At 43.2% G+C, this 13,373-nt stretch overlaps 1 protein-coding gene across 1 annotated transcript in view; it reads right to left on the bottom strand.

Annotated features, from left to right (window-relative positions):
- The window catches only part of usp43a (ubiquitin specific peptidase 43a), a 106,643-nt gene that overhangs the window by 40,187 nt on the left and 53,083 nt on the right, over positions 1 to 13,373 (bottom strand). Inside the window, exon 6 of the mRNA XM_076727771.1 lies at positions 11,386 to 11,533. Within this exon, the coding sequence (XP_076583886.1) occupies positions 11,386 to 11,533 (148 nt within the window). The remainder of the gene's footprint in view (positions 1 to 11,385; positions 11,534 to 13,373) is intronic.

Consider the following 13,373-nt stretch of genomic DNA (forward strand, 5'->3'; position numbering starts at 1 on the left):
TTATACCAGAATCAACCTTTGATTCTTATTTACCTCAAGGTGCTGTGAGGAGAATAACACACACACACACACACACACACACACACACACACACACACACACGCTGTGATTAATTGTGGGTAACAGCTGAGGGAATGCAGAAGGCCCAACCTCTTGTCTCCCAGGAAACATAAACTTTGACATTATCAGAGGATTTAATTAAACAATGCTTGTTCAAACCCTACTGTGCAATTAATCACTGCCACCCTCCAACATCACACACACAAAACAAACCCAAACACGCAGGAAAGCCAGGGAGAACAGATGTAAAGCTTAGATGTAACGCCTTCACAAAAGCAAGCAGACAGATTATTAAGGCACACGCACACGCAGACACACACTCCCGGCTCAGAGGAAGCGTTTGCGTCAGAGACAAAGAAAGAAAAGGCCCATTTTTGTGCCGAACAACTGGAATTTCAGTAAATAAATACCTTAACCTCGTGGTTACGAAATATCTGAATAAAAGAATGAATGTGCTGACTGTTAAAACAAGCCCAGAAGGCTGGAGAAGCTTTGACTAATGTTTGTCTAATCTGCTACTAACTCATGTTTCTCTTTCTTGGCAGACAGGAGCCACTTGATGTGACATTTTATGCACATCAGCTGCCCTTTAGAGGGCCAATTCATCTCCCATCTCTTTGTCTCTGTCACTCCCTCCCTCTATCCTCACCTCACCTTTCACTCTTAAAGACTTTCACTCGGGAGGCTGAAAAGCAAAACACCAGGCGGTTTTGTTCCAGCTCAAACTGTACAGCATGCTGCCCGACTATCAACCCTCTGATTAATCGATAAAGCACCTTTTACAGTCAACTCTTGGCGTAATCTTGACTGATTTATTCCTTAGTAATTACTCAGCATTTCAATTCAAGTGTTAATAAATAACTTCACTTTAAAACATGACAATCTCTTGTAAACAGTGGACGGAGCAGAAAGGTCATGACGTTATGTAAGTAGTGAACAGAACAGAAGTAGGATAAAGGTTTGAATGACTTTACAATAAGTCAGCCCAGCATTTTCGTGGCAGTTTCGAAGCCAGAAAGCAATATAAGGGCCGTGGCGAGTAGTGTGATTTCGCCCACATGTCCTGGGTGCGCTGGGAGAACCTCCTGCCAGACTCTCATTCTCACCTCCTCTCCCTGAGACGGACAGAGGAGAGCCACAGACGGAGAGAAGTGTTAGTGGGGTGGAAAAAGACAGAGGGAGGGGAGAAAGAGAAAGGTGAGTGGAGCGGATAGAAGAGAAGAGAGCGAGAAGAGGCAAAAGCAAAGTGCAGTTGTGGCTCATTTTAAAAAAGCAATTCCCAAAGTGAATTAAAGGAAAGAAAGTACAGAGACAAGACGACTTCACAGCCAGGGAGACGAGCTGAACATCCTCTCATAAACGCATTGATTTGACAACCAATTAGCATGATATTGAACCGTTTATTGTGCGGCGGTTGCGGCGGGAATCTGTTTGTAATCTGCTGGTTCTAATTAAAAGATAAACACTGAGACTGAGGTGAATGCAAGCGAACTGAGCGAGAAAGAGGAAGAGATACAGAAAGAGCAGCGAGAGCGAGACGAGAAGCAGAAATCACTCCTGAGATTGGAGGTGGTAAGTGTGGTGGCGTTAATTAAACAGTTCAACCCTGAAGAAGAAGATAATACACCTCCTCTGGCACGCACGCTCTTCTCCTCCCTCACCGGCCTCAATTTCTTCCTCTTGTATTATCTTATGCTCTCTTTTCTCCCAGCCAAACTGTTTATCAGAATCAGAAGTGGCTCAGTACAGGATGTGTACACATACAAGGAATTTGATTTGTTTGTTGATTGCTCTCAACAGCTAAGAGGCAACATAAAGCCGAGGAAACAAAGGTAAAGAACGTTTAAGAATAAAGAATGGTGAGGAGTGTAACGCACACAAATATGTGAAAAAAATAGGTGCATCTGTATCTATCTGTACTCTGTAAGTTATGAAACACTGAGTGAATATACATACATGGAGAGGATGATTATGTACAGTATGCACATGTCTGTATACATTACGTACAGTGTGCTCCTGCCACTATCTAATTATTTTGCTTTCAGTTGGGCTGAATCAGCTCTCAGCTTCAGAAGTGAAGGAAGCGAGAGTATAAAACAATCAGTGTCACACTTTATATCAAGGCACACATGTTCACCATGACGTAGTAGCATTAGCATGCATATTAGTAGCATACTGGCTCCTTATTAGTCACAATAACAATATTAATTATAATTAATTAATTAATTACTGCTTATTGATAGTAAAGAAGTTGTTGTACATGAATTACAATCTTAATAATCTGACCCTTAATAACCCAAACCCCCATAATTAAGTATTAAGTGCTTTGTAATAACTAATAAAAAGCCAATATGCTACTAATATATATGCCAATAAGCAACGAGTTAATGGTGAATATGTGCACCTTGATGTAAAGTGTGACCAAAATCACTAATAAGGGAGATTTTTGAGTGTGTTTCAAATCTGCGGGGTGAGTGATGGAAATGTTTTGTGCCTTGGAGGACACGCCGTGCTCATTCACACTCATTCCTACATCTACACACTGTTAGGACGATGGTTAGCTTTCACATAGACACAGTCTTGTACCATCTAAGATATGTGTGTGTGTGTATGTGTGTGTGTGAGGACTGTCTGCTAACTGATGCTCAGGCAAAAGTGGTTCATTATGACTTGGAGCTATTGAATACAAACATTTTTAGGGTGACAGTGTTAATTCCTGCAGTGAATCAACAGACGACGGGGGTCTGCATCAGTCAGAGCTGTGCTCTCGACGGTCCCGTTGCTCTGCAGGAATCCAAGCACACGCACAATAAAGCCTTATTTCGAGTAGATAATCATAATTTGCTGTTCCACCAGAGGCAAAAGTCTTTTGACACTGACGTCTTATTTTCCCAAACAGTTCTGTTTGTTCATTACCAAAGTGTAAAAATAGCCTGAGTTGTGTAACAGAAAGAGGACGAAAAAGGGGATTTTTGGCTACATACTGACTGGGACTGACACTCCCAAGTGGTTCAAGACCAAATGAGTGACCCCTGCCAGTGCAATCCACACACCTGACCAAAAATACCCAGGGGGCTGTGGACTTGGACGAATCAGAGGTCCTGGCAGCAAACAGCCATCTGACCACAAATGCCCCTGCTGACAGCAGAGCACCTGAGCTTTCTGCCAGCAGCGAAATGACAGATTAAGGAGGCAGCAGGGGAGGAACTAAATACACCTGATGCTGCCCTCTCATGTCTTCTCTTTCTCTTCACGTTCTTCCACCATCCCTCAACTGCACCCGGCTCATCTTCCCACTGCGCTTCCCACTTTGTTACAAGAAGGCACAGAGTTATGCAGAAGCCACAATACCCCTGCTGCCAGCTCGGATTAAGGAAAAACAAAATGGAAGATGGTATTTTGCATCGAGTTACATCTCGTCTCAAATATTAGTGCAGCAGCACGCCGTGCTAAAGTCCACACCACAGTGCTGAACATTTGAGCTGTTGATGTCGCTGAATAAATAGGATAAAAAATGCTTTATTATGAGCAGAACCTCAAAAACAAGTACAACCAGAGGTTTAGACTCCATCAACAAACGAGGATCTGAGGACAAAACAACAGAGGATGATGAAAAACAGGACACTTCTTAACAGGCTTCATCTAGTGTCATCTGCCGTGCTGACTGGTTCACTTGAACGCAATTAAGAGGTATTGCGAGTTATCCTGCAGTTTTTGTTTTAACGGGCTTGTGGGCAGAGGAAGCTTTCAAGTTGGCACTCACACAAGCATTTATGCACCATTTGTGTTGTTCTGCATAAGGCAGCTGAGCTGAGTGTAGCTGTTATTTCCCGGATGATTTTGAGAACACGTTCCAGAGGCAGTCGTGATGATCACAGCGCCGAGTGTAGACACACCAAATTTCTTTCTGCCTTCATTTTCTTCAGGTTATTTTAAATGATGAAATCTACTGGAGGGGCAGGAGGTCCCCTGTGAATGTTCCTGGAATATTTTTACTTTTCTGCACTGAGTTTGCTTTAGGGGGCCTATAATTGCCTTAATGGAACTACACAGGAAGTGTGCTTTGCATGGATGAATTTGCATGTGGGATGTCTTTGTCTCAGTATGAGTTGATTTATTTTATGCACACGTTCATGAGGACACATGTGGCAGTATGTTCATGTGTGCCAATCTTGCCATCACATACCAAATAGTCCATTATACAACGTAATATAATCTTATTATTTTCAGTTTTCACATTTTTTATACTGAAAAATAGTCGGTTTAGAGGAGCAGGTTAGCTTCAATCCATTGTTGCCCAAAATTTATGACCCCATGCTCTCAAAGTTATTTGCAAAACAACAAATGACCCCTACATTATAAATGATTTCCAACTGGATTTAAATACTTTTATTGCAGAGGCCAAAACAGAGCTAAAAAAGACAGAATATTGGACTTAGATTCATCAGGTGGCCACAAACAGGACTCCAAAAGGATTACAACGCTGCTCTGTAACTGCTGGATGTGTGAACAAGCATCTGTTTGCTAACAAGTTCACCATAAACCTGATATGTTAAAAGTACAAAGGCTAACAGGGGTGAGGCAGAAGGCAAGAGCCAAAATATCCAAAAACAGGCGATGAACACTAAGCAAAAAACCAACAACACTCGGAAAAAGGATGCCACACGTGTCACACGGTACAAACACGATTCACGAAGGCACGAAAGGAAGTTAGTGAAACAAGCACAGCGGTACGTATTTCAAAATAAAACAGGAACCTAGCAAACCCCAGGACCATGACAGCTAATGTCCTGCTATTCAAACAAGAATCACACGTGCAAAAAACGCTCAAAGATACTGACAGTGTGTGACTGTGGGAAGTGATCTGTCTGCCGTGCTGACCATGTAAATGATGACGGTGTGTACGTGTGTGTGTGTTCACTGCGGCAGAAGTAATACCTTGACTGTAAGTCGCTGATGGAAGGACGTGACGGCCCAGATAAACACCTCAGAGTAGTGTTGAAATGCCTGACTCTCCAACTGTAGACAGCCGTCAATGGGCTGAGGGCAACGACACAGCTGCTCGCCCTCAGCTCCGCAGTTGACCGTGACAGCACCAGATCACTCAATAACCTGCTGGAGGGCGCTGTTTGTGGAGCCACACTGTCCTAAAAGTGTGCGTGGACGAGACGGACGGGAGAATGAAAGAAAGAATGCAGATGCTGTTTGTGTGTGTGAGTCAATGCCTGACAGCTCTCCACTGAGAAATCCTTTTTCTACCACAAACAACACACACATATTCTCTCTCTTTTGGCCCACTTGGTCTCTTCCTGTGTCTCTCAATCCACTCAAATCTCGATCATCTTCTCCATTATCCTGGAGACACGTGGCTGAGTCTGGCCTTTACTTTTTTCATTTTAAGGGCACCAAGCGAACATCGCACAAAGTTAGCTCGCTAAGCTTCCCGAGCTTCCATTCAGTGGGAAGTCTTTTTCTTTGTGGAGCATTACGGAGTTTATCACTCTATTTATGTGCAAATTGCCCGGACTGTTGAGGGTGAAATAGGACGCTATTGTGGCGCTTTTGACCTAATTGATTTTTCAGTGTTTTCCATCATGAGACCTCCTGCCGCCGTTTCCTCGACATCCAAAACCTCATTATTGTACCTGGGAGCGGCGCTGATCCAATATCCCTGAGAGCGTTTACTGATTAAGTCGAGGAAGTCCAGCTCACGCAAAATGAAATACACAGCGGGTTATGACGACAGAGGAATTCCCAGCACACAATAAACTCTCCAAAGCATCACTAAATACAAAACATGACATGTAGTTCACTTGACGCCAAGGCTTACATTCTCTATCTACGCCTGTCTTCACGCTATTAAATGAATGACTACTCATTATTCATTGGTCCATATCAATCCCTGCCATGCACCCACGCAAAGCAATCCTCCTCCTCCTCCTCCTCTTCTTTCCCAGCATCACATTTCTTCTCCCAGCAAGTGATGTGGACCAAAAACAAAAGAATGAAAGTATAAGCCAAGAATCAGGGACAAGTTGAGGCCATTTGCACAATATATTTGACAAGAGCTAAATACGAATGCCCTCCTACTACGGCCTCTAGGCAACTTCTCAGTGCCTAATCTGGTGAATGGATAATAACGAGAACATTTCAACAAACGTGACTCCCGCAACAATGTTTGGTGTTATGTGACAGTTACGCAGACCATTATAATATCACACCTCTTATGTTAGCAAACAGAGTTGAGCAGCAGTTAGAAAGGAGTGGCACATTTTCAAGGATTGTGCCTTGTTTTGTCTTTGATATTTGCTGATGGCGCGGCTCAAGTATCATGTGGCTTGCCATGAAATTCTGGAAAGACAGTTTCCCTCTAGGGCCATCGTGAGGTTCAAATCTGAGGTTTCGAGCGAAATGTCTCGACAGCTATTGGATGGATTGCTTGACATTTGCTTCAGACATGTTCCCGTCAGGATCAACTCTAACAACTGTGGTGACCCTGACTTTTTCCTCTGGTGTGAGCAACGGGTCAAAATTTAAAAGGTTAGGAACTTTATTGTCCGTGATGTGGGACATTGTCTTTGGCTTCACCACAATCAGCCTGAGTTACAAATAAGACAACAGGGGAAAACAGTCAAATTAGGAGAGCCTGGAGTTCAATCATAGGCAAAATATAGTTCAACAGATCTTTTACAAAAAGAGCCACAAAGACACTACAGATCTACAAATTCACAAGCTGTCCAAGACTCTGACACACAACCAAACACCAGCACAACTAATGGCATTCCAAATGAATTTTGTGTTTAGCGATAATTAGCAAATGATAGCATGCTGAGATGCTAAACTATGGCGGACCTGGTAATTATTACCTGCTTCACAACGGCATGTTAGCATTGCCATTGTGAGCAGTTACTATGCCACTGAGCCACTAAGCAGGTGAATCTATTCTTGTTTATGTCCCGACTGAAAATAGCACTGTGTTCAAAAGTGCGAGAGAGTGCGTTGGTGTGCACGTGATATTTCAGGGAGTGGAGGAAATTAGTGAGTGTGAGTAAAACAATCATGAGTTTGACATCTTATTAGACACCAACACACCGCGCGAAGCCTTTGATTTTCTACTAGTGCTATTATTCTTGGTTTACAGCGAGGTGAATCATCTGAATCTGAACACGTGTGTTTCAGCAGCAGCCTCGTTTGTATCCTCTCCTACTGGAGCAGCAATAACATAATGGCAAAAATACCATTTTCAGGATCACAAAGGAAAAAGAAGAGGTGGCCCGAGCGAGAGGCTGCGATGATGAACGGCGTATCACAATAGAAAATCATCATCTGGACTTGCCACTGCATCTCGACGCTCTGCTGTGTGGTAATCTGCCTTACTCCTCGTCATCACCTGCTGTTAAAGCACATCTTCAGCGCGTCCACCCTCGTCTCTCTCCCAGCCTGAAGAGGACAGTACACGAAGTGCATTTCTGAGCAGAGCTGTGCCATGCAAGTCACTGCTTTAAAGTCACCATTCAAGCTGTCAAGTGACCTTCAATTGTCATGCCGGGGTGGCCTGACAGAGAGAGAAAGACAATCCTGGGAGGACATCAGTTTGCCTGCTTTCACACTGAGAAAACTACCACTCTTTGCCGCGTGCTGATATAACCTCTTTGAGAATACATTAAGGTTAAATTTCCTGTTTCAGTTGCCGGTTTATTACACGTTGTCCACCTTTTGCATTTGCCACTGCTGTACTGACGACAGCGTGTAAAATGTGTGGCTACAGTCGAACTTGGCTAATTTACAAAGTCACTGAATTAATGACTACAACTGTGTGAACTGCTAAAAGTTAGTAAAGAATTTCAGCAGAATAATAAAAAGTCAGTCAGTGAAATGGGACGTGACGGGTTGTTGAGCCAGCACACTCGCTGGTTTCATGTTTAATCGTCTTGGAAAAACATTTATTTGATGTGACAATTATAACGGCTACACAAATCCAATTTTATGGACATAACTCAATTTCCATATGATGTGGAAACACACATCATTACCTGAGATAAATTAGCCATCTTCACGTGTCTCATTTATGATGTATGAAAATCACAAATTGAACCTCCTCAGTAAAGGTGGAACATTTATGCGGTGTGTGTTTCATCAGGCATGAGTTAATAACGGCAATAAGAGAAGTTAACACAATTAAAGACATGCAAAAAAACCCTCTATGCACAAAGACAGAAATATGCATACGCATTCCTCTCCCCACATTTATAAAGACGACTTTAATCAAAAACAATTAATCAAAATGAAGCTCACGAATGTCAGTTTCTATGCCAAACAAACTCACTGCTCAACTCAGGGTGTTGTCTTGTGAGTCGTGGGTTTTTTCATGACATTTTGGGCTCTACAGGCTTTCCATGCTTCTTTCGTCATGGCCGGGAAAACAAAGAGCCTGATGGACAGCAGCAATACTGGAGCTGAAGGGTTGTTTATTTTGAGGAAGAGACTTCTGCACTACCTGACACATGTGATGAGGACCAAGTCAAACAACTTGTCAACTTAATGCACAAAAACATTCATCAGGCTTGTGCATAAACAGAATCTCTCTCACACACACACACACACAGGTGATATTGACACATAGCAACTGATCTGAAAATTACAGAGAGAGGGTCATTACGTACAGTATGACATACAGCAGACTACACTGAACAGTCAGGCCTCCTCGGAGTGAAACGGGCCTTATATAACCCCACTGACTGTAATAATGGTCAACTGCTTCAAACAGTACAGCCTCTTTTAGTTGACGCCATGATGAAGCATCAACAACAGTGGAGTTTTACTGTCATCAGACCTGGTGTGATGACAGATAACCAAAACTGAAATAACCCACAAAGAGATGTAAAATGAAAAAAAAAGAAAAGAAAAAAAAAGGCACCGTGTACTTTCTTTCCCACGATGCTTCAGACCATGAAATCTAATCACGCTCGTTGTAAAAACTTTCTGTGTATCACGCCGTCTGCATGCCGTCTCAGACGACGGTCCTCCCCACTAAGACGCCATTGTGCAGAAAACACGGCCATACATCATCTTTTATCTCCATAATGCCACGCTGAGGTCTCATCAGTAACGCTTGTGTAAATCCACGTGCTACACTTTCTAAAACATGACATCAATCCCACTGAATGGAGTTATGATATCCAGGAATCTGCTCCGCTGTGATCTTATGAATTATTCCGAGGTGAGGACCATTCATCATTTTCATTAGATTGCTCACAAGAATGGAAGTCACATTTCCCAGTGAGCACTTAAGTGTGATTCATTACAAGCATATTCCTCTGCGTGTGTGTGTGTGCGCGTGTGTGTGCGTGTGTGTGCGTGAGTGCGTGTGCGTAAGGTTTCCTCTTGAGGGCTATGTATTTATTAGACTCTCCAGAGTAATTCTCATGGATTCATTACCTACTTGACTGACACAGTAGAGGTGTGTGCGCGTGTGTGTGCCTGTGCGTGTGTGTGTGTGCTTATCCATGCATGTGTTAGCAGTGTTTCTATGAGTGAAAGCACGCTGTATGTGTCTGCTCCCTCTCACTGTTCTTAATGTGTAAAGTGACGATAGAAAGGCCTCCTGTTGAGACAACGAGGAGTCTTAATTTTTCACGAGCACTTTGAGCACACGTGAATTATTGATGCCGATCTTGTTCGGAGGTAACAAAAACCCCCATAAAGCGTTCACTCAGAGGTAGGTTGGCGGGCAAAAGGCTAACCACGACTTGAACTGCCAACCCACAGAGCGGGCTATTAATGACCTGACACGCGCAGCGGCAATATGACTCAGTTCAGCCCCTTTCAGACATTAACACTGATCTGTGATTGCTGCGTGGCTTTCAAACATGGCACTCGTGACAGGACCGTCACAGATAGAGCAGCGCCGCTCGTACGACACCAGAGATCTACGGCCCTGTTTTCCTCCACAGCCCGGCAGAAGGTCTGCTGGAGAACAGGAGCGACTGGAGAGTCGATGCCATTGAGACATACGAGCGCTCACACAGGCCGCCCGAGAGATGAAAAATCAAACCTGTTTCGCCCCCGATTGAATGTTTAACCTCACAGCCTGACTGCCCATCCATCCGCACTGAGAGGATGATGCTCGCGCCTGCATCATTAACTCCACTAGAAGTTGTCTAAGCACCTGGAAGCTCGCTGATCATTTTTCACATAAATTCCATAACTCACTGGATACGACAGGCAGAAATCTGCTGCGTGTTTCACACAGTCGAACAGTGCCCAAGCTGCTACAGTTAAAACTACAGAAATCTCATCAAAGAAAGTCATTTTCCATTTCACTGAAATGTGTTTTGCATCCTGTATGTATGCCCGTTATGAGAGGATGAGCTCCCTTGCTATCAGATGTTGCTTGTAATAATAACGGTGCTACGACGTTCCAGCTGGTGTGTAACATCAGCCTGCAATCACTAACACTACCGCTTACAGCAGGCAAGAGAAAATATTTGATTATATATTTTGTAAATAAACAGTTTTAACATTATTATTATTAACAAATTTCAATGGTTTTTACATCTTCAGTGATCATTATATTATACCTTTAATGTTGAACACTGTAGGAAGAGTCAGAGTAATGTTTCATACAAAGTGTGTGTGTTTGTGTGTTACTACACTCGCCCTCATTCTCATGTCAACAGTGCTTTCGGCAGCATCTTGAACAGACAAAAAGGCTTTTTAAAGGCCGGTGATGATGCAAGACTGACTCAATCTCATACCTGCATCTCTGCTTTATGAGAGTAAGGAGACAGAGCACCTCTGCTGCTGTTTACCTTATGAACAAAATAAGAGAGAGCAAGAGCCGGAGAGCACTCTGACTCTGACGTGTGGTGTCATCTTCAGAGGCTGGAGTGAAACGGTTCTGATGATGTCTCAGAGTTTCAGATAAATTAATCATTTGTCGGCGCTCGTCCCGGTGAGACGCGACTCAAGAAAACTTTTTGTTTAGGGTGGCGTGATGCACCAGGCTGGCATTCAGACATGGCATTTCATTTAATTTGTTTGTGTGCCGTCATGCATAAGAGAACAGAATGAGGGGAAGAATGCAAAGCACATTACAGACGCTGTGCCTCTGCTTACCAAAGGAAAACGTCTGCCTGTGAACAACACGCTTAATGAAACGTAAGGGCTCTCAAAAACAGTCAAAACTGCCAACGAGTGAGTGCAAGTTCATCAAGAGAGACAGAGGGAGGCCAGAGAGGAGAAAGATGGAAATGAGAACAAACTAAATGAGTTAAAAAGTCAGTGTCACCCTTTTTTTGACAGACATCCTGTTACCATGGCTACCTGAGTGCGGTGTGGTGGAGCCTCCACGACTGTAGAGGGGAGGAGCCTGAAAGGCGTAGACGACGTCGCTGTCCGCGATTGCCGTCAGATCGTCGTCATCTGCAAAGGAACGCTGGAACCCCGTGGAGTACAACTCTGAGAGGATGACCTGGAGAGAGGAGCCAACACAGACACTGTGAACCTCTGCGCCTGCAGACGTGCCTCCAGCGATGCTCGCAGAGCTGAACCAGATTTTTTTTTTTTTCCTGGTGCTGTAAACCAGATTCCCCCACAAGAGACGGAAAAAAAAAAACCTTTTTCATCCATAATTCAACTGAAAATGAATACAACATTGAGTCCAATTGGTATCAGAACTGGCTCGACTGTGATAAGCTGCATAGATGTATGATTGAAATAAACCGAGGAAGGTACTGCATGCGGGCAAGTTTAGAGAGGAAATAAAACTGCATGTGTTTGAATCAAAGGTTGCTGTTTTCCATTTCGAGAAATAAACCAGTTAAAGCAGCTTGTAAAAGACGAAGAGAAATTTCTCAAACAAGCGCAAAATCAGAGCCAACTTAGCAAACGAAATACATCAAAATAAAAACATCTGCAAAGGGAATGAGATTAAGGATTTCCTTTTTTCAGAATGTCTTATTTTTTTGGTATTTTCCTAGTTTCATCATTTCTTTCTTCATTTCAGTCAAGATCTTCACAGAGTCTAACAGAAAAATTGTATTAAGTGAGGAGAGCCATGTAATTCACACTGCTGCATATTCTGAGCTTGTAAGTATTTGAAGTGCAGGCTGAGAGGGTTTCTTTTTATTTATTTGATGTACCTTATACCACAGAAAATACTCGTCTGTGATTGAGCGGCATGTGTCCTGTTAAATGGTTTGAAAGTGCAGAATCTGTGTGAAAGGATTATTAAACTGCAGGCAGCGACAGCAAAGCACTTCTAAATTGATATACATTATGATTTAAGACTCAGAGGTGAAACAGATCAAACCGTGAGTTTAATCATAATAACAGATGATGATTTAAGCACAAACTGTGAAAAGTGACCCTTGATTTAATCACCATGTTTCAGCACGCCTGTAAATGGACAATACATGCTGTATAGGAGTTCTTAAATAAAAATGAATCTAAACAAATCAATGAAAAGTGAGAAGAGATGAAAAGGATGGAAGAGAATTAATGACACAGCTGAAAACAGGCTCAGGAGCTTAGCAGCCGCTTAGAAGAGGGAGACATCGAAAAGATGAAGGTGGTACGACTAAGTAGCTTAGTATGGATGTCCAACACACACACAAGCACGCATGCACGCACACACACACACACACACACGCACGCACGCACGCACACACACACGCACGCACGCACGCACGCACGCACACACACACACACTGACTCTGTCATCACTTCAGGAAGCTGTGGAGCAGACAGTGTGCTTCATACATTTTATCTGTATCCATATAATAAACTCTGTATAGTTTATATATAAAATGTGTGTGTGTGTGTGTGTGTGTGTGTGTGTGTGTGTGTGTGTGTGTGCGCGGCTACGAATTGCTTTTTTGCTTTTGCCACGGGTTATTGTAATTAAGAGCAGAACCATGAGAGTGATAAAGGTGCAAGTTTTCCTCCCAAATGCACCAAAGCTAACAGAGCAGAGTGGGAGATGTTGATGAAGCGCAGAGTCGACACCCGTGCACAGTCCTGAGAAGAGGTCTAATCTGCCAGGGAAGTGAATGCAACCGTGTGGGCAGACCACGGACGTGCAGGAGGTGCAATGCCTGAACGAGAGAATCTCACTCTGCGAACTGAAATGAGTTTCCTCACCAGGAAACCACAGAAACAGAAATCAGTCTTAAGTTGGTTTGTAAGAACAATTCAACAGGGAACTTGAATTGCACAAGACTGCTAAAAGCTTCCAGTCCCCAAATGTTTCCTATGATTGCACAAAAAAAAAAAAAAAAAGAGAAATCATAGACGTCACACAGAAAAAATGT

Source organism: Chaetodon auriga, chromosome 4, assembly GCF_051107435.1.
Source record: "Chaetodon auriga isolate fChaAug3 chromosome 4, fChaAug3.hap1, whole genome shotgun sequence".
Lineage (NCBI taxonomy): Eukaryota > Metazoa > Chordata > Actinopteri > Chaetodontiformes > Chaetodontidae > Chaetodon > Chaetodon auriga.